Source organism: Pelophylax lessonae, assembly GCF_965119305.1.
Source record: "Pelophylax lessonae genome assembly, chromosome: 3".
Taxonomy (NCBI): Eukaryota; Metazoa; Chordata; class Amphibia; order Anura; family Ranidae; genus Pelophylax; species Pelophylax lessonae.
This window is the reverse complement of record NC_138770.1, coordinates 369697470-369718356: the sequence shown is the minus strand read 5'-3', so window position 1 is coordinate 369718356 and position 20887 is coordinate 369697470. Positions and strand designations below refer to the sequence as shown.

General features: G+C 43.1%; 1 protein-coding gene across 1 annotated transcript in view; it reads left to right on the top strand.

Annotated features, from left to right (window-relative positions):
- Positions 1-239: 239 nt before the first annotated feature.
- The window catches only part of UBE2J1 (ubiquitin conjugating enzyme E2 J1), a 37514-nt gene continuing 16866 nt past the window's right edge, over positions 240-20887 (top strand). Inside the window, exons 1-4 of the mRNA XM_082251398.1 lie at positions 240-351; positions 8108-8181; positions 15402-15533; positions 15618-15702. Of these exons, the coding sequence (XP_082107524.1) occupies positions 321-351; positions 8108-8181; positions 15402-15533; positions 15618-15702 (322 nt within the window). The 5' untranslated portion in view covers positions 240-320. The remainder of the gene's footprint in view (positions 352-8107; positions 8182-15401; positions 15534-15617; positions 15703-20887) is intronic.

Below are 20887 nucleotides of genomic sequence, written 5' to 3'. Positions count from 1 at the left end.
TTTTACTTGTAAACAACAAATGTCAGATTTAAGGCTGTTATGGCTAAAAAATGTTTAGTCTTTTAGAGCCACTTCCATACTAAAAATGACAAGCACAACGCATGTATTTCATCAGCGGTGTCTTCTATGACAGCTAGCGTGTCACGTGATCATACTGACAGCCCCACTCTGCGCAGGGAAATTCCTGATTTGCATTCAGCGGCGCAGCCTCAAACCCCGCCCACTCTCCAGCTACACTATAGTGACGTGGCTGGAGCGATGCGGCATGACGTGCGTGGGCGGATCTAGGGCGGGGATCTGGCCGCCGCTGTCAGACAGTCATGGAGGCTCGCTACAACTTGAAGAGCCCGGGTAATAGAGGGGATGGGGTGTTGTGATCGGTGTGTGTGTGCTGTGATCGGATCGGTGTGTGTGATGTGATCGGTGTGTATGTGAGGTCACGCAATGGTTTCAGTTTGTGTTCCGCATACTGTATGGATGTGATGACCCAGTTCTGTGCGGTTTATTGTGTGATGACCTGTGCAGTTAGGGATTACCTGGACTTTATGTAATACGAGGTCTGCCCTATGGGACTGAACTTTTCCTGCATCTCATTGTGTGTGGGGGGAATTCCAGATTTCACTCTTTGCTTACTTCCACTATCATACACTTTTCATTTCCTTTATAGTGGTCATACACCCTTCAATAAACCATCAACTTCCTGATCGATCACTCCTGATAGGAATAATTGATCTATAGTTGGGCACGGGGAAGTGAATTTTGATCAATAGTTGGGAGATACGATCGTAGGGTATCCATTGCATCTCTGCTTTCGCTATGTGATCGTGTAACCTGACCGATGGAAATACAATCAAATTAATCACCAAAGCGTCTCAGTTTTACCGAGTGATGCCAGACAACCAATAATCGTCTGATCGAGATTAATCAAATCTGATCAGAAGGCAAGTTATGGATATTTGTTTGCTAATTCAGGACCAGTTCACACCTCATGCAGTCCAGTGCTTTTTTTTCTATTTTTTTCTGCGTCAAAAACGCATGCAAAGTAGATTATATGGTTTCCCATGACATAGGTCACAGCAGTGCTTGCAGTTCCGGTGCGTTCCAGTTTGAGGGAAAAAAAAAGTAGAGCATGATGCATCTTTCCTGTACTGGATCACTGTAAAACGCATCAAAAATGCACCGGAAGGCACCAAAAATGCACTGGAAAACACAGGTTTTTATTTAAGGTTAAGAAAAAAAGAGAGGGGAAACTGCACTGGACTGCATCAAAAACGCTCTGGAATGCGTCAAAAAGGGGCATGCAGAAAAGCATATGTAACGCATTCAGAATGCATTCTGGTGTAAACGGACCCTTAATTTCTTTGATTGAGCCATGCACCAATCAGATAATAGAATTGAAGAGTGTATGGCCACCATAAGATGAAGAATGTTGTCAGTAGTGGGGAATAGAATGTGTAAGACCGGGGTCACATACATGTGAATTGAATGCAGGTTTCCCCGCGTCCAATTCACATGACAGGTGAGTGTGACTGGCTGTCAATTGAGCTGGTTCGTGCCACTCCGGAACGGCCGCGATTCCCATTCAAAAAGGGTCCTGTGGGTCTTTGGTTTAGATTTAGGTGTGGACCTTATTTGCACTAGACCCCCTGCGGCTGCGTGTGTGTGAACCCGGTCTCAAATTGGATGTTTCCGTTTCAGATTACGGTCTTGTGAATGTAGAATACATAAAATAACATCTGCTAATGTCTATCATCTGTATGTGGCTCTCTCTGATTGGTTCATTCTGAAAGGATGATGCCTCACTCATACAGAAACTGAAAATACATTTGTGGTTTGGCCGGGCATTGGATAAAAGATCGGGGGCTGAGAGTGCAACCACCATGTTTTCTTAATGCTCCTCTCCGGGGGCAGTACAAATGCTCCATTATAGTGGTGCTCTCCCTGCACTGCAAGGGTTAAATTCGCTGGGGGGGGGGGGGGGCACTGTGAGGTTTTCTTTTTCATTCAACCAGAAGTTTAAATGGGAAAAAAAAATTCTTCATCCACATAAGTGATTGACTTCTGAGGAACCAGGAGGGCTACACACAAATTGGAATCTGGCATGTCCCTACTGAACTGACCAATTTTCCATCCATATGAACCCATCTTGAGGCTGCATTCCCAGCTGGGCGTATTGGGATCGCGATAGAATCGCTGCCATACTGCGTGCAATCTCAGAACGCTCTGCAATGGCAAAACACAGCTTCAGGTGCCTTTATTTTCAATCACATCGTGGTTTTGCCATGATGGTTGTGAGATTTATTGCGTGAAGCTTGTCACAGAATAAATTATTATGCCAGTAGAATGCATTTATGCTCAAGCGCTATACACGCGCATACATATTGTGGCAGAAAGAAATGCTACTTATTTTCATAAGCCCCTGTACATGAGGACTTAAAGCGGAGTTCCGGCCACAAAATCGTTACATTAGATTTTGTGCCATCGGCTTCCTTATTGTCACCTGAAAAATAATTGGATATTCCCGAATTTTTTATTATTTTTTTTACTTACCTTGTTTCAGAAGAAAATTTACTCACCTTTCCTTCAACTTCCTCCCTCTGTGGCCGCGGCCTGCGCCATCACTTCCTGTCCTGCAATGCGTCCTGGGAGCTCTTACTCATCACTCCCAGGAGGCAATGGGCAGGGACAGGGGCGGTTTAAAAAAAATGTTTTTCCTATTTATTTTATTTCATTTTTTACTTTTAACACTGTTTAAAAAAAAAAAAAAAATCTGATCACTTTTATTGCTGTCACAAACAATGTAAACACCCCTTGACGTGACAGGTACTCTTTATGGAGGGATCTGGGTTCTAAAAGCCCCCAGACCCCTCCATTGCACTTCAAAGTATTAAAATGCCGAAATCAACATTTTTGTAAATCGGTGCCATTGGCAGCTGAGTAAACCAAAAGTCACGTTGCTTCCAGAGACCCGATTGAAGCCAAATTCAGCTTTGTTCGGGACTCCAACCAGCTGGCGGATGTGCTGGCTGGTTGCTCGGGCCTCCCGGTGGGACGGGAGACCCGGGCAGAGCCACGAGGCGGGGGAGGGGGGGATAACGGCTGAGCGGCTGCGGAGACGCATCGGCTGTTATCTTCTGAAAGCCGACCGCTGGCTCTAAAAAACGGTATCAGGTTGAGCCACTGATACAGGCACTTCTGAAAGTTGATATACAGGCACGACGTGTTTCGTGAAGTAGTTAATGAAGATACAACATTTGGCAACTCACATGGTTGATGATTAAAAGAGGCACATCTAAGTATGCAGGCATCCGGGGTAAAGCTGTCCACATAGACCGTCCTTCACACCACCCACTCTCACTGCTGTCAGTCTGCAATCATGACCAGGAAGACTACCCTGCAGTAGAGCGATCTGAAAGCGAAGGCTTGTGCTCGTGGAGTGCAGTGTGGAAGAGATGACGTCAATGGCGGTGAGGAGGATAGACTATGTGGACAGCTTTACCCCTAATGAATACTTAGATGTGCCTGTTTTAATCATCAACCATGTGAGTTGCTAAATGTTGTACCTTCATTAAATGGAACCATATTGCTACACTTAGAGGTGCTTCTCTTCTCTTTTATACTCCGTTATGACGTGACACTACTTGTATATCAAGACATCGCTCGTTTACCAAGTCAAAAATTATAAAAAAAAATAGCTTGTCATGCAAAACGCTCTCAAACCAAGTTACTCTCAGTCAAAGGTTTTACTGTCAATGCATGATTATTCCTACAAATGTGATTGTTGAGCTGTGTGTTTAACCACCTCTATGAGAAAAATGGCAGTAGAGTTTGATGTTGGGTGATTAATGTGCGGTAACGGCACACTTCTGCAATGGTTGACGTGTCCTCGCTCACAGAGTGTACGTTGGGTGATTGCTCAGGCAGTTTGGTGAATGATTCAGGTGTATAATGGAGAATAAAAAAGGTAACTTTGTAATGTTTGGCTTTTAGAACATGACACAAGGTATAGTTTTTCTTGGTTATCACTCAGAAACGAATAGATAAGGCTCATGCACACAGCCAGTTCGGATCACACCACTCCTCCTCCCTAAATTTACATGTGTGGTTTGGTTAGAAGTATAACATATTGCATTTAGGAATATGGGGAGGTTGAGGCAGAGCTCCAATTTTGGAGCTGGAAGAAGCCATTGATTACTGAGTATCCCAGGATCAGTGCACAGGAAGTTATAACATAGATACACAGTTAGATCACCAAAATTCAGCAACAGGGATGAACACTTAAAGCGGAGTTCCACCCATTTTCGTAACTTTAGATGTATGTAATCCCCTTTAAACGACTTTTACCAATGGAAACTTTTTTTTTTTTTGCTAGTAAATACCTTATTTTCTTGTTTATTCCTCCTCTCCTCACTTCTGGGTCCGATCGGCAATGACTTCATTCGGCGATTCGCAGTGTGTGCTGGGATGTATTCCATGCCAGAAATCTCGCAGTATTACCCAGGAGCTGAGCTGTACTGTGTGTATTCAGGCCGTGACCTGCCCCGCCTCCACCCCGCCTCCTCTCAGTGAGTTGTACTGTATGCATTGTATTCAGGACGTGCTCTGCCCCGCCTCCTCTCAGTGAGCGAGGACTGAAAGCATTATATCAGGGGTGGCGAACACGCGGCTCTCGAGCCGCATGCGGCTCCCGGCCGAACTGAATGCGGCTCTTTGGCTCTTTGCCTCTTATAGTATACTGTGGCTGAATCCCTCTGCGCGTCCGAGCGCAGTACAATTGAATGTCCCGCGCTCGGACCGCGCAGCCGCAGACGTGGCGGCCAGGGAGCAGCAGTGCGCCCTGACCCGCCCATTCTGTGACAATAGCGAATGAGAATTCGCTATTGTCACACGGATCCTCCTCCTGGCCAATCAGGGAGCGGGTCCTCCCGCTTCCTGATTGGCCGAAAGGCAAACACCGTGCCATTGGACGAGGAGGAGGCGCCGCGGGAGGACTGAAGACTCGGAGACGCGGGGAGCCGGGGACTGAAGAGAAGCTGCGTGAGGTAAGTGCGGGGGATCGCTGGCACTCTGCAATCATTGGGGTCAATGTGTGGCTGGCACTCTGCGATTATTTGGGGCAACGTGTGGCTGGCACTCTGCGATTATTGGGGGCAGTGTGTGGCTGGCACTCTGCGATCATTGGGGGCAATGTGTGGCTGGCACTCTGCGATCATTGGGGGCAATGTGTGGCTGGCACTCTGCGATCATTGGGGGCAATGTGTGGCTGGCACTCTGCGATCATTGGGGGCAATGTGTGGCTGGCACTCTGCGATTATTGGGGGCAGTGTGTGGCTGGCACTCTGCGATTATTGGGGGCAGTGTGTGGCTGGCACTCTGCGATCATTGGGGGCAATGTGTGGCTGGCACTCTGCGATCATTGGCAGGTCACTGCGTGGTGTGGCTCTCTGACTCTCACAGTTTAAAATTTTGGCTCCTTTTGTCGAACTTGTTCGCCACCCCTGCATTATATCCTCATTGAGCTCACTGAGAGGAGGCGGGGCAGAGCACGTCCTGAATACAATGCATACAGTACAACTCACTGAGAGGAGGTGGGGCAGGTGACGGCCTGAATACACACAGTACAGCTCAGCTCCTGGGTAATACTGCGAGATTTCTGGCATGGAATACATCCCAGCACACACTGCGAATCGCCGAATGACGTCATCGCCGATCGGACCCGGAAGTGAGGAGAGGAGGAATAAACAAGAAAATAAGGTATTTACTAGCAAAAAAAAAAAAAAGTTTCCATTGGTAAAAGTCGTTTTAAAGGGGATTACATACATCTATGTAATCCAACGTATTAAAAATGGGTGGAACTCCGCTTTAATGACTCGGTACATTTTGTTTAACTAGTGCCTCTAAGGTAAATGCATTTTCAGGCACCCTTAGGACCAGAGTTTTTCAACCTTTTTTTAGTCACTGCACTCTTTGAAAGTACACTATATTACCAAAAGTATTGGGACACCTGCTAGTCCGTAGGGTTCAATATTGAGTTAGCCCAACCTTTGCAGCTATAACAGCTTCAACTCTTCTGGGAAGGTTGTCCACACGGTTGAGGAGTGTGTCTATGGGAATGTTTGGCCATTCTTCCAGAAGCACATTTGTGAGGTCAGGCACTGAGGTTGGACGAGAAGGCCTGGTTTGCAGTCTCCGCTCTAGTTCATACCAAAGGTGTTCTATTGGGTTGAGGTCAGGACTCAACTTGACTGGCCTGCACAAACTCACTCATCGTGTTTGGATGGAAAACTGCAAAAAAAAAAAAAATGTTCTTCATAAATTAAGCTCAAAATGTATTCTGCTACATTTCCTTGGTGAAAGTAGCCCAAATCAGTATTTATTATTTAGTCTGTAGGAAAGTTATAGAGTTCACAAGCTATGGTGTATAGATCTACAAATTGATCAATCCTGGTGTACTGACAGCCTCATTTCTTGAAGCCCGAAAACACCAGGATAGTACAAATACCCCCCAAATGACCCCTTTTTGGAAAGTGAACAGTCCAAGGTATTTAGTAAGAGGCATGGCAAGTTTTTTGAAGTCATACTTTTTTGTCACAATTAATTATTTGTAAAATAAAGAAATTAAAAAAAAAAGAAAAATCTAAATTTTTTTTTTCCATTTATTTATTTTACATACGTCACCAGTGTAATACAGCATTGTTGTATAACTGGTGTGGTGGTGATCAGGGACACTGACTGGTGACAGTATGTAAAAAAAAAAAAAAAAAAGATATATATATATATATATATATATATATATATATATATATATATATATATATATATATATATATATATATATATATATATATATATATATATATTAAATTATATTATATAAGTGGTGTGTATATATAATACCATAGTAACACTGTACTACTATGGGAAAGTGACCAGGATTTTTTTTTTTTATATACACCTTATGATTGCTTATACAAGTGAATTTATTTGGTAAAAGCAACCATTTTTGCTGAAGGAAACTGATTCATTCAGTGCCTTTTGTTGTGATTGGCCAAAGCTAACCAATCACAGCTAGCAACACAATTGTATACAATGGATAGCATGAAAGGAACGCATCCATTGCTTACAATTGTCATGTGATCTGCTGTGATTGGTCACAGCGATCACATGATACTAGCAGCAGGCCGGAAGGCACCAGGATCTGTCACCTGCTGTGCCTGGTGGCCATAGTCAGTGACAGATCCTGGTGCCTTTTGAAAGGACGTCATATGACGTCCACTCAGATGGACAAAAAGCCTGCTTATACGTTCTTACCACATTATTGGGCACTATTTATTCATTATATATATATTTTTCTGTTATCAGCCGTTTGGGCTGCACCTTGGTAAGGGCATCGGCACATGCCCAATCAGCACCTCACTTGGCACGGTGCACTTTATAAAACAAAATACACTTAGTTATTATCACCACTAACTCTTACTGTTTGACAACAAGAGTATTGAGGGAATATATTGTTTTGAAATATTTGGAATTATGTTGGATATATATGTTTAAGCTTTTACTTTTGCACTTTACATTATTTGGCTTTTTCACGTCTATTTATTTTTAATTTGGACTATGTATGGGCAGGCTGATTGTACCCAAGTTGCTCCACCGATTGACGTGGCTACAACCAGCATGTCAGATTTTGCATGCGATTATTGCCAGCGCAGATAGTTGCTAGAAATAATCACTGTGTGTTCCCCCAGTAAGGACGGTTCCCTTCACCCCAGGGAGAACACAATAGCTCTGCTGGAGGGAATCAAGCCTTTTGTTGCAGGATAGAAAATCGCACCATCTCTGGCCGGCTTTATGCCCTACAGTGATTCTTTTTAGTCCCAATTCAGAACTATTGAAAGGATGTGCATCGCTAATCCCTAGTGAAAGAGTATAGGCTATCATTTAAAATAGGGAATGTGGCATTTTACCGCCTGTGTATCTTTCTGATGCCTGTGTTTTACATTACAGTGACAATTACTGCTCTATAACTATGATTTTTCCACCATCTAGCAATCCTATTAAGATCATATTTAAGGTTGTATTATATGAAGCTTATTATTTTTCCTTCCAGCGGTCAAACGACTTATGAAAGAAGCTGCAGAATTGAAGGATGCTACAGATCATTACCATGCCCAACCACTAGAGGTACAGTATCATTACTTTTGACATTGTTTAGCATTTTAACATGGCATATCGGTGTTCAACACAATGTGTACATACTACAAAAAAGCTTAATATTTCACAAAGAGACAGAGAAATAATATAGGTTATGTTAAAAGGGGTTAAAGCAATCTAAAAGCTACCTATATTTCCACAGTAGTTTAACTGAAAGGAAATGTATTGCATATAGGCTTGTGACGGTATCAGATTTTCATGCTGCGATTAATTGATTAAGGTTTTGCCACGGTATACGTTATTATCACGGTATTCTATTATTAAATTTAAATTATTAAATTTCCACCTCACTTCAATTTCATTGCTGAATTTAGGGGCTTTGGTTCACTTATGCACATTATTATATAGTCAGTCAGTACAGACTCTGTGAACCAGGCCTAAAATAGGTCATCAAGCAGTGTCTGGCCTAACTGGTGATAACTGGTCCTGGCGCTCGGCTCCGATCCGATGGCCTGGTCATTAAGAGGGCAAATCCTTGTGGTCAAGAAGTGGTTAAACCTGAAGGAGGTGTTGTTTATAAATGACTTTACTATTGCTTTAGGCCTGGTTCGCATGTATGCGGGTTGGTGGTTCGCATGTATGCGGGTTGGTGGTTCACATGTATGCGGGTTGGCGGTTCACATGTATGCGGGTTGGCGGCCCACATTTGCACAGGCATAGCAGCCCATTGATTTGAACGGGCTGCTATGCCCTCATTTTCCGCAGAAAAAAGGTGCATGCAGCATTTTTTTTAAAATTCAGTGGCCTTGAAATCCATCCTGCTTTTGCACCATGCGACTAACCTGCAGTTCCTGCTCTGGCAAGCTTTCTGCATTTTTTGTATACGTGGGCACGGCATTTAAAAACAGTTTGCGTGTGCAGCAACGGCATGTAAGTCGCATGGTGCAAAAGAAGGATGGATTTCATGGCCACTGCATTTTTTTAAATTCTGCATGCACCTTTTTTCAGCTGAAAACGCAGGCATAGCAGCTCAAGCCCATTCACATCAATGGGCTGCTATGCCTGTGCAAATGTGGGCCGCCAACCCGCATACATGTGAACCACCAACCCGCATACATGTGAACCACCAACCCGCATACATGTGAACCAGGCCTAAAGCAATAGTAAAGTCATTAATAGATAAAAACACCGGTCCTCCTGCAGGTTTAACCACTTCCGGACCGCAAGGATTTGCCCCTTTAAAGACCAGGCTATCGGATCAGAGTGCCAGGACCAGTCATCACCAGGTAGGCCAGACACTGCTTGATGGCTAAATAATAATGTAATGTGGGCTGCTATGCGTGTGTGTGTGTGTATATTAGACCTGCACGATTCTGGCCAAAATGAGAATCACGATTTTTTAGCTTGGAATAAAGATCACGATTCTCTCACGATTCTCTGTGTAACAAAAAAAAAAATTGGGATAACTTTACTGTTTTTTTTTTTTTTTTTTTTTTATTCATTAAAGTCTATTAATTGCGTTTGAAAGACTGCTGCGCAAATACAGTGTGCTATAAAATATTACAACAATCGCCATTTTTTTCTGTAGGGTCTCTGCTAAAAAAATATATAAAATGTTTGGGGGTTCTAAGTACTTTTCTAGCAAAAAAAAAACTGATTTTAACTTGCAAGCAACAAGTGTCAGAAAAAGATCCAGTCTTTAAGAGGTTAAACGTCCTTTCTCCCTGGCAGAGGGAAGGAAAAAATACAATGTAATCATTTTTGTTTATAGTTACTGGGAGACTTTGCTGATAGGCATTAGCTGTGTGAGTGAATGAGTCATCCAGCTCACTGAAATGTATCAATTCACAAGTCAGACCCAGGAGCAGAGAAACTCGGTATCTTAAAAATGCCACAATAACAATACCGTGGCTATGCAATACCGCGATATATCGAATTACCGAAAACCGGCATATGTCTAATTGCATATTTTATTCAGCCAATATAGCTATTTGTACTAGGAAAACATGAATGAATCAAAATAATTGCATCATGCAACTGAGCTGTCATTAAGTCCATTGTACATTCTGGCATTGTCAGGGGAAAAGCACTGCCGTGGGAGTTTATTCTTCATGTGCCAGATACAAATTGAGATTGCTAGAATATGCAGTAAATAACCTCTTGGTATGTCTTTGCAAGAACCTTATACTGAGCTGTTATTGCTATACTGTCCAATTATAAACTTGGTATAACAGTATATTTTAGTTTTGCAAGTCAGAAAAAAAGCTTTTTAAAATGAATTTGCTGATCTCCAGCTTGTGATCTTAAAAGCATGTTATTTCCAAATTCAATTTTGAGCAATATCCTTAGCAACCACGAACAACTTGATGCACATGAGGAGCCTGTTAGGGGCTGACATTGACTGAATGGAACCTTCCCTCCCTACTTGGTTGGGGTGATCTCTATTCTGCAGCTCAGATACTGTCAAGGCTTGCTGTCCGCTTAAATCACTTGATCTTAACCACTTAAGCCCCGGAAGATTTTACCCCCTTTCTGACCAGGGGGTATTTTGCGATTCGGCACTGCGTGACTTTAACGGACAATTGCGCGGTCGTGCAATGCTGTACCCAAAAGAATTTGAGGTCCTTTTTTTCCCCATAAACAGAGCTTTCTTTTGGTGGTATTTGATCACCTGTGCAATTTTTTGATCATGCGCTATAATCAAAAAAAGAGCGACAATTTTGCAAAAATAACAATATTTTTCACATTTTTTTTTTATATGAAATTCCCCCCAAAAAAATGTAAAAATCAAAATTTTTTAAAAATCTTTGGCCAATTTGTTTTCTGCTACATATGTTTGGTAAAAAAAATCACAATAAGCGTATTTTGATTGGTTTGCGCAAAAGGTATTGCGTTTACTAACTACGGGAAAGATTTTTTTTTTTTTTTTTTTTAACGAGTAATGGCGGCGTTCTGCTTTTTTTTTTTTTTGCGGGACTGCGACATTGCGGCGGACAGATCGGACCCTTGACTGACATTTTTGACACTTTTGGGGGTACCACTGACATTACTACAGTAATCAGTGCTATACATATGCACTGTTGCTGTAAAAATGACACTGGCAGGGAAGGGGTTAACTTTATTAGAGATGCAGTGACTATGTGTGTCCCTAGGGGCGTGCTTCTTACTGTGATTGGATGTGGCTGTGTGTGTGTGGCTGTGTGTGTAACAGCACAGATCAACGGTCCTAAATAGCAGGATCGTTAGATCAGTGCTTTTACACAGGGAAGAATGACAGGCGGCTTTGTTTACATTAGCCGCCTGCCTTTCTCCCTTCACAGCAGACGATCGCGAGTGACCGGCGGACATCGGGTCCGCCGGTCACACGCTCCGGGGTGTCTGTGAACGAGCTGAGGCAGGAGCGCACCTCTGGCGGCGCGCGCCCGCCCGCTATTGGCTCCCAGGCTAGTGAAGTACCGATACGTCACTTTGCCTGGCCGGGGCTGACCGCCGCAGTATGTGTACTTGCGGCGGTCGGCAACCGGTTAAATGGATGACCTGACCTCACCTGTAAGCCAACTCTGACTTGCCTATAGGCGAGGCTATACCATCCAACATTTATCCATACAGAGCACCATTCCCTACAAAATCCTTTGACAAAGCCCAGCATTCTTTCTCTCTGGCTATCTGTTTGCCTATGTAGTAACCTCCCCTTGGTACTCAAAGCTCTGCCAACTCTGCCTCCTTTTTTCACCCCTTCCCTACTTGTCTCTGGTTATTGTTTTTACTACATTAATAGAGCATGACCTCTGCTGATAAAAACAGATTAAAAAAAAAAAAAATTGCACACTGTAGTAAGACCATCAGAAACTTGGCAGACCGAGCATATGATCAGCTTTATATTTGAATTTTACCTTTAGCTATAGCTGGCTAAAATTATATATAAATCTTCTATTGTCCTGTAAAAGCTGAATAGGATGCACTCCTCTTCACAACCCAGACATAACATGTTGGCCCCTAATGTGACGGTTGGCCCCATTGAGCAAGAGGGGACGGAGCCAAACTATTTCAGTGGTAACCTCTGCTTTACGCTATATGTTTATTATATGTGCTGCTAAAAATGTCTAGGTTTGTGACACTCTTGCCTTATGTGAGTTCACCTTGCCTTACTTCTCCAGGATCCCTAAAACCACGGGTGCTGAGTTATGCATTAGGGATCGACCGATTATCGGCAAAGCCGATATATCGAGGGACGATATGCACTTTTCCCGATATATTGGAATCGGCCCCGGAGGTTACCGATATTGCCAATATTTTGGGAAAGTGCTTGTATCAGAGTGATGCCTGCAGCTAGAGGCATCACCCTGGTACTGACGTCCGTAGTCGTCGGTCGGCTGTCTTGTAATGAAAACCGATGCAGCTGAGAAGCCGCTTGGTTGACATTACAAGGAGCGAGAGGGGCATCCTCCCCCCCCCCCCCCCCGTCTCCCAGGCAACCAGCCTGCACGGCCGCCGAAGACCCGATCAAAGCCGCAATTGGCAAAAACCCAGAAGTGTTGTCATGAGTGACATCACTTCCGGGTACTGTTTGGCGCCAAATTAAAAAAAAATGACAGCATTCAAAACAGCCAAGCTTGGCGTTTTGAATGCTTTTAAGTGCAGAGGAGGGGTTTGGGGTTTTTTTTTTTTTTTTTTTTTTTTAAGGTCCCCCCACAAAAGTACCTGTCTAAAAAAAAAAAAACCAAAAAAACATTTTTTTTAAATGTACAAAAATATCGGCCGATACCGATATGCATTGGTCAATATATCGGTATCGGCAACAAAAAAACGATATCGGTCGATCATTGTTATGCATGATCACATGCTTGCCCCATTCTTCCTACTAATGTCAGGAAGGTAGGTCAGTGGTGGTCACATTACTTGGTAACATTTTTTAGCAGAACACCTCCTTTGTCTGTGGTAAACAGGGTTGGCTAGTTTGGGGCAGACATCACTGACCTCTGCTTCTTTAACTAAATATGTCAATACAAATTGGCAGCATTGTGCTTGCTGGCGCAGGAGAGAAAAATATGGATTCAGGAAGGTTTTCTAAGGTGTCTGATCATTTTGTTCCTACTTTTTCAAGGTTGATTTTTGCTACCCTCTAGACCACATGTCAAACACAAGGCCCAGGGGCTGATTTCGGCCCTCCAGGCCATTTTATGTGGCCCTCACACCTCTCCTGCAGCTGCAGCACCCCTCCTCATCTTTGCCCCCTCCTTGTTCCAGCAGTCTCACAGAGAGGAGAACAGAGCTCCTCCTACAGATCTTGCGCTTCTTTGTGCAGCCATGGAAATGTTTTTTTCTGCTACCCCCCCAGGAGTGTGAGTGGGCTCCGCACCAGTATGCACCTGTCCTTCACAGCTTAAGGCTTTCTTTAGTTATTAATAAAACCAGTAATAATCAAATACAGATGCAATTACTTTTATAATAAAACGTAAATACATTTATATAGTCTTATAAATACAACCAGCCATTTGAGAGAAACTGCAATGCTGATGCGGCCTGCAGTGAAATGGAGTTTGACACCCCTGTTCTAGACACTAGATCCAACCAAGGCCAGATTAGGAGACTGTCATTTAATACTACTTTAAATTATTGTGTCCTTTTTTATCACAATCTCATGCAGCATTGTAAGCCCAGATGTAGCTCATGAGACATTTTTGCTTTTGCCCTTTGGATCTCTATAATATAATACATGTTTTTTTGCCTTCTAGAACCTCTGCCATGGTGCTCGTATTTACCTACTTCCTCTGTATTCTATCTGGGACAACCCAAAAGGCTTTCCAATACTTTAAGGCAACCTAATCTAAGCCATTACACACCTTAAATAAAAGACTTAAAGTGTTACTAAACAGAGAGCCTGCATTTACTATATCTGATCTCCCACAGTACACAGAGCATGGAAATGCAGTTATTTTACCAAATATAAACTGCTAAATATATTTTCTCATCAGTAGTATATAGCAGTCTTGTGACTTCTATCACTGTCTGGTTAAAGCTTGTAGAAGGAGTTTTTCTTCTACTCTGAATGTCCTATGAAGCTGCAGGACCCCTGACCATCTGTCTGGACAGGGCTGATTGGCCCTGTGCTGATCACATGCACCCTCCCAAGAAAAAAAATCAAAACTCGCTAGCAATGCACACCCAACTGAGCATGTGCATGGTTCCTCCAAAGGCTCTGTACTATTAGGAGATGGATTGAGGACAATGGAAGAAGGGGAGGATCAGGGAAGACAGGATCAAACCGCTTTCTTTTTACACAATGCAGAGGATTAGATTCCATAGTGAGTATAACAAGTATGCTTTACTGCATATATAGACTGATTTTACTGTTGTGGGTTTAGTAACACTTTTTACTTCTTCATGCCTGAACTGGAAGTAACTCTAGATTTAGCGCTTTTTATTCTTCAAAACCTATATGTGGGTAAAGTAATGCAACATATTTTTCTCAAGTCGTCTTCCAGGACAGCCCATGAGACCTAGGGCTCCTCCTACCAGGACAGGAAACACATTCAAATCAAATAAAAGGCGGTCCCTTGGTCCTCACCTTCAGTATTAGTGTTTCCTCTGGACAGGGGTTAACATGTTCCTGGAACTGAAGCTCCTGGTCTCCTGGACTGTCCTTGAAGACTTGGATTAAAAGATGCATCTTCTTCTGCCCAAGTGCGGTACCCCTTAGTGTCGCAGTAGGGGCTGCCTTGCCTATAAATGTCTTCCAGCAACTTACCTGATTTTGTTGTTTTATAAACCTCTGTAACTGATGCACTTCTAAGATCCCGCATATCTTCTTGGTATTTTGAGAAGTAACGCAGGCAGTGAACTAAAGATACTGTACAAGAAAAAACTGTGGCTGTGCTAAATCAGAAGATCGATGTAGTTCACTTTAATCTGAGCTTTGTAGAAACCTGCGCTTCCTAGAAAGGTCTGCAGCCTATAAACTGTGTAGCATCCCTCTTTCTCTTTCTACTTAGAAGTTACCCGGGGGTATCAGTAGGGAACGTATACCTTTTTATTTGCAGGATCGGTAACTGCTGACCCCAAATTTACTATCAATAGTGGACAATAACCTCCTCATATCTAGCACTGTAATAAAAAATGCTATGATACAAAAAGATCTGTTGTGTAAAAGGTAACCTGTACAACATGGAAAAACTGCTGTGATATGAAGTTATTTCCGCAGCAATATCGAACATCTGTCTGAAGAAATATCAGTGTGTTTTTTTTTGCAGGATAATCTATTTGAATGGCACTTTACTGTTCGGGGTCCTCCAGATTCTGATTTTGATGGTGGTATCTACCATGGTAGAATTGTTCTCCCCCCAGAGTATCCCATGAAACCCCCAAGTATCATTTTGTTAACGGTAATTGCACCATTTTTACTTTAAGCTGGCTGTATTAAGGCTTTACTTCTTGGACAGTTTTCTCACCTCATTTTATCTTCCCAGGCTAATGGTAGGTTTGAAGTTGGAAAGAAAATTTGCTTAAGTATTTCTGGTCATCACCCCGAAACATGGCAGCCTTCCTGGAGCAGTGAGTACCTTTTTGTATCCACTTAACAGGCGCAATACTGTCTAATGACTTCATTCTTTTTTTGCTTTCATAGTAAAATCCTACCAAGGATTTTGACTGACAGGAAATTAGCTATATGCCCTTAAATGAGACCTATACCAGTACCTAAAGTTCTGTTACCACTTTAATACAAGGCCCTTTTACCCCCTTCCTGCCCAGGCTAATTTTCAGCCTTCGGTGCTGTCGCAGTTGGGATGACAATTATGCGGTAATGCAACACTGTACCCAAACAAAAATGTTATCATTTTTTGAGACCGAGCTTTCTTTTGGTGGTATTTAACCACCACTGGGTTTTTTAATTTTTGCTATACAAATAAAAAAATACCAACAATTAAAAAAAAAAAAAAAAAAAAAGTTTTCTTTCTGTTTTATAAAATTTTGTAAAAAAGTAAGGCTGCACCGATGGGCACTAATAGGCCACATTGATGGGCACTGATGGTCAGCATTTATCGGCACTGCTAGGCATCGCTGATGGGCACTGATTATCAGTACAGATGCCCCCCTACTGAGGAAAGCTGCTTATGGGCTCTCCTAACGAGCTGTCAGTGTGAGCAGAGGAATGCCGATAACCGACACTTATTTACAATCAAAGAAGAAAAAACAAAAAAAGAACTGTATACACACTTAGAGGCTACCTCCTCAAAAATGTGATATACAAACCAATATAAAATGGAACAGCATCACAAACCCTAATTACTCCCCACTACTTTCCCCCCATCCCATAGCTAATCCCCTCCCTACTAATGTCCTCTCAAACAAAATCCTAGTCCGGCCCCTCCCTCTACAATAATGGTGCAGCCCTCCCACCCAAAACTGGGGTTAGGCAGCCCCACAATGACCCCCCTATATCCCAACAAAACGCACCTGCACGCTAATTGTAGCACATGACCTGCTCGAGACTTAGTCTAGCCGACACCTCACCTTGAAACTACAATGGGTGAAGTGCATAAGCTATTCCAAAGCTAGACACAAGTACACATCCCACTAACTGAATAGCCTGACCGCACAAATGACACTGTATCAGCAGCAGATCAAACCTGATCTCCAAGGTTTTCACTATATACACTCTAGTAATTGTCCAGTCACTAGCCCAAACAACTCAAAAGTCCAGAGAATTGTTGATGATTGAAAGGTGATTGGATGGGTGGATGAGTGCATAGATGGTAAACTGTGTGCTGGGTATGCTGCAAAAGGCTGTGACGCCACAAGAGTGTTAAGAGACTCCTTCCAGATCCCAATTGTCAGACCTGTGGTGTCAAACAGCAGTCCGTCATTTAGTGGGAGCATGTAAACCACCAGCAAGTGACCACAAAATGGGAGCCATAAATCACTGCAGGAGAACACAGAGGAAGCAATCATGCAGGATAATAAGTGTTCTTATGCCATGACTAGGTACTCAGTGATTCAGACTCCTATATGTGTCGTTGGTTCGGCCTGTGCTACTGGGCTACTGATTCCGTGTAGTATGGGATATCCCCCTATGCACAGCCGATATGACCAATGTCCATGACCCAGTAGGGTCTCTGGTACTCTCAGTCCCTGATCTGTAGGTCCTGCTTCTTGGTGCATTAATGTAGGCTCCCAAGCTGCAGTATACACGATGCACTGTATGGCAGCTGCACAAGAGAGCTTCCTGTGTGTTGTAGGTCACTGTGGCGGCTCCAGAGATCCCTCTGCTCAAGCAAGTCTGGTTGTGTAATACTAGTAAGCCATGCTTCCTATTTACACTACAATCAGCTGTGATTGGACACAGCTGATCACATGGTAAAGAACCTGAATCATAGGCTCTTTACTGTGATCAGAGATGTGGTGTGAGGGACACACGGCACCACTGATTGCCGCGCTAAGCGCCCTGGGGGCGCGCACGAGCGGCTTGTTCTGAAGGACGCCATATGACGTTCACTCAGAACAATGAGACCCCCGCCGGGCTGTCATTTTGCTATAGGACGGGTGGGAAGTGGTAAATACAGTCTTTTTGGATGATTTAAATACAGGGAAATGGAAGGGCCTTTCCTTAAGATATTGCTGCTCTGAATTCGCTGCAGTACTGCTGGCAGGAATGGGTTCATCAATATCCCTCCTATCCAAGCATGCCCCCTCACAGACCTCCTTCCAGATTTTCAAATTCCAATGGTTGCACAGTAAATTATTTATCAAATAGGATCTAAAACTACCCAGTTTGTCTGAAAATCTGCATTTGTGTAAGTATTGTTTTTGTTAAATTGATGTAACTTTTGTGTGCTTTTTTTTTTTTTTTTTTTTAACATTCAGGTTTTGTAACGACAGATATTTTCTTTTATATATTATGCGATATGAAGTCATATGAACAACATATGTTTTAGATAGCTAGTCCCTAACAGATCACTGTTAATTATTATTATTATTATTATTATTATTTTTTTTTTATTTCCGGGAAGGCCTTACAGGCTGTATCTTTAATTTTTCAAATCTCAAATCTGTCTAACCTTAGGCCTCTTTTACTTGTGTGCGACTTGTCCTGGTGACTTGGGATTGCAAAGTCGCATGACAAACCATACTCCATGATTTCCAATGAGTACCATTCATATCTGTGACTTCAAAGTATGTCACAGATATACTGTGTCAGTACCAAAGTAGTGCAGGGACGCACTACTTTGGTCTGACTTTGATGCGACTTGAAGTCCATAGACCTCAAGATTACACAGGCATTGCTTCAAGTCACACGGCAAAGTCGCGTGGCTTCAGGTCACATAATTGGGAAAGAGGCCTTATCCTACAGACTACAGTGCTCACACATCTTTATCTCTAATAAGTGTAGGAGGTATTACAATTTGAGTGTCTCTATCAGCAGTAGCAAGGAAAATATAGTTCCATAAAGTGTTCCCTGCTAAGAGCCTTACTGAACAGTTTGTACTCCTGGTTCTTATTTTCCTTGGAGCCAGCACACTGTAACGCTCCTGCGTTTTATGTATGATGTGGATTTTCAGCTGCAGAAATATTCCACTTCAGTAGTCATGTAGAGAAATGCTGAGACACCAATCCCAACTCCCAATGACTCATCATGTGTGGATGATCTCAATTCAGCAAGTAAATACACACACTCAATAAGATGTTTCCTAGAGTGACTTATGTATATAGTAACACAGTGATGATAGGCTGAAGAGACAGGTTGGGTAGAGATGGTAGATGACAGACACTTGAAAGGAAATGTTCTTGAAAGTAAGATAGTAGCAGATGGGATGCAGATAGGTTTAGCAATCATGTATGGTAGCAGATGACAGAGTAGCAGGTGGACATACAAGAGAGATCAACCCAGTGCAAGAACAGGTGGTAGTAGGCTCAAGAGCTAGCAATCTTAGATAATGCAGATGTAGTAATAGTCCTTAGTATGCAGAGCTAGATAGTGTAAGCTTTAGTATGAAGGTTATAGAGGTTTCCCCTGTGGGGTACTTATCACTAATAGCAATGTAGCAGAGGAGAGGTTCGGCAAGAGCGGATGATCCGGTAGCGGGATACAGGGATCAGCGCAGCGTGGTTCCGACAGCGAGGTATGCTTGCAAGCATGAGAGCTTCAAGACAGGTTAGCATCAAGGCACAAAGCAGTTTGAACGAACACATGTGAGTGAGAGCCAGCGATCTAAATAGCCATCCAGTCCGGCGCTCAGTGATGACAGCATCAGTCTTAAAGGTGTATGCGCACCTTACCAAAAGAGAATGGTGGGGCGCATACACTTATGAAAGAGTAATTAGGGTACCCAAAGGTACCAGAACATTACAGTACCCCCCCCTTAAGGCCGGCTCCTGAAGGCCTCTGGAGCTGGTTTATCTGGGTACTTCGCATGAAAATTGCGGATTAATCTAGAGGCATGTATGTCAGAGGTGTTTAGCCAGGTGTCGTCTTGGGGCCCATAGTTCTTCCATCGAACCAAGTACTGAAGTCTTCCTCTGTGGATACGAGAATCCAGAATCTCTTTTATCTCATATTCTTCTCCACCTTCAACTTGTACAGGAGGAGGAGGTGGGATAGTAGGCCTTATTCCTTGGTCAGGAACATGGGGCTTCAGTAGCGACACATGGAAAATGGGATGTATTTTGAGGTCTATTGGCAATGTAAGCTGTACTGCAGCTTTTCCAATAAGTTTCTTGATTGGGAAAGGTCCCAAGAACAGAGGTCCAAGCTTTTTGCTAGGGATTTTCAGTCTTAAATTTTTTGTTGAGAGCCAAACGAGGTCCCCGATAGCGTACTGAGGAGAAGGTCTTCTGCGAAGATCATAGTACTTCTTTTGTTGACTATGAGCGTGTGCAATGGTAGTATTAAGCAAACCCAGAGAGTCCTTTATTTGGGTAAGATAGTCTGAGGCTACTGGGTTATTTGAAGGAAGGATGTGTGGTGGAAGAATAGAGGGATGAAACCCATAGTTCAAGTAGAACGGACTCTGCTTGGTCGTACTGTGGGTTGCGTTGTTGTAGGCAAATTCTGCCAGAGGGAGAAGATCCACCCAATCATCCTGTTGGTAAGAAGTGTAACAACGTAAATATTGCTCGATGCATTGGTTGACTCTTTCAGTCTGTCCGTTGGTCTGCGGATGGTAAGGAGAAGTGAGCTTCCGCTCGATCCGTAGTATGTGACATAGTTCTTGCCAGAACTTGGAAATAAATTGTGATCCACGGTCAGACAGAAGAGTTTTTGGGATACCATGTAACTTAAAGACATGTTTCATCAGGAGTTCTGCCGTTTGTTTGGACGAAGGTAGTCTGCGAATAGCAATGAAATGTGCCATTTTTGTCAGATGGTCCACTGACACTAAGATGGTATTAAATCCTTTGGAAGGAGGCAATTCCACTATAAAGTCCAAGGACACAACTTCCCATGGATTTTGGGGTATTGGTAGACTGCATAGTAGACCGGATGGTCTCGTAGTGTCAATTTTGGACCTGGCACAGACATTGCATGAAGAGACGAATTTTTGTATAGATGTTTTCATGTCAGGCCACCAGAATTGCCTGGTAATCAGATTAAGAGTCTTTGTCATACCCATATGTCCTGCCATAGGCACATCATGCGATAATTCCAAGATCTTGGTGCGTATGGTAGGTGGTATGTAAAGTTTGTCGTTGTAGTAGAGGAAGCCTTCTGCATCAGTATTTAGTTGTGGTGGGGGTGAAT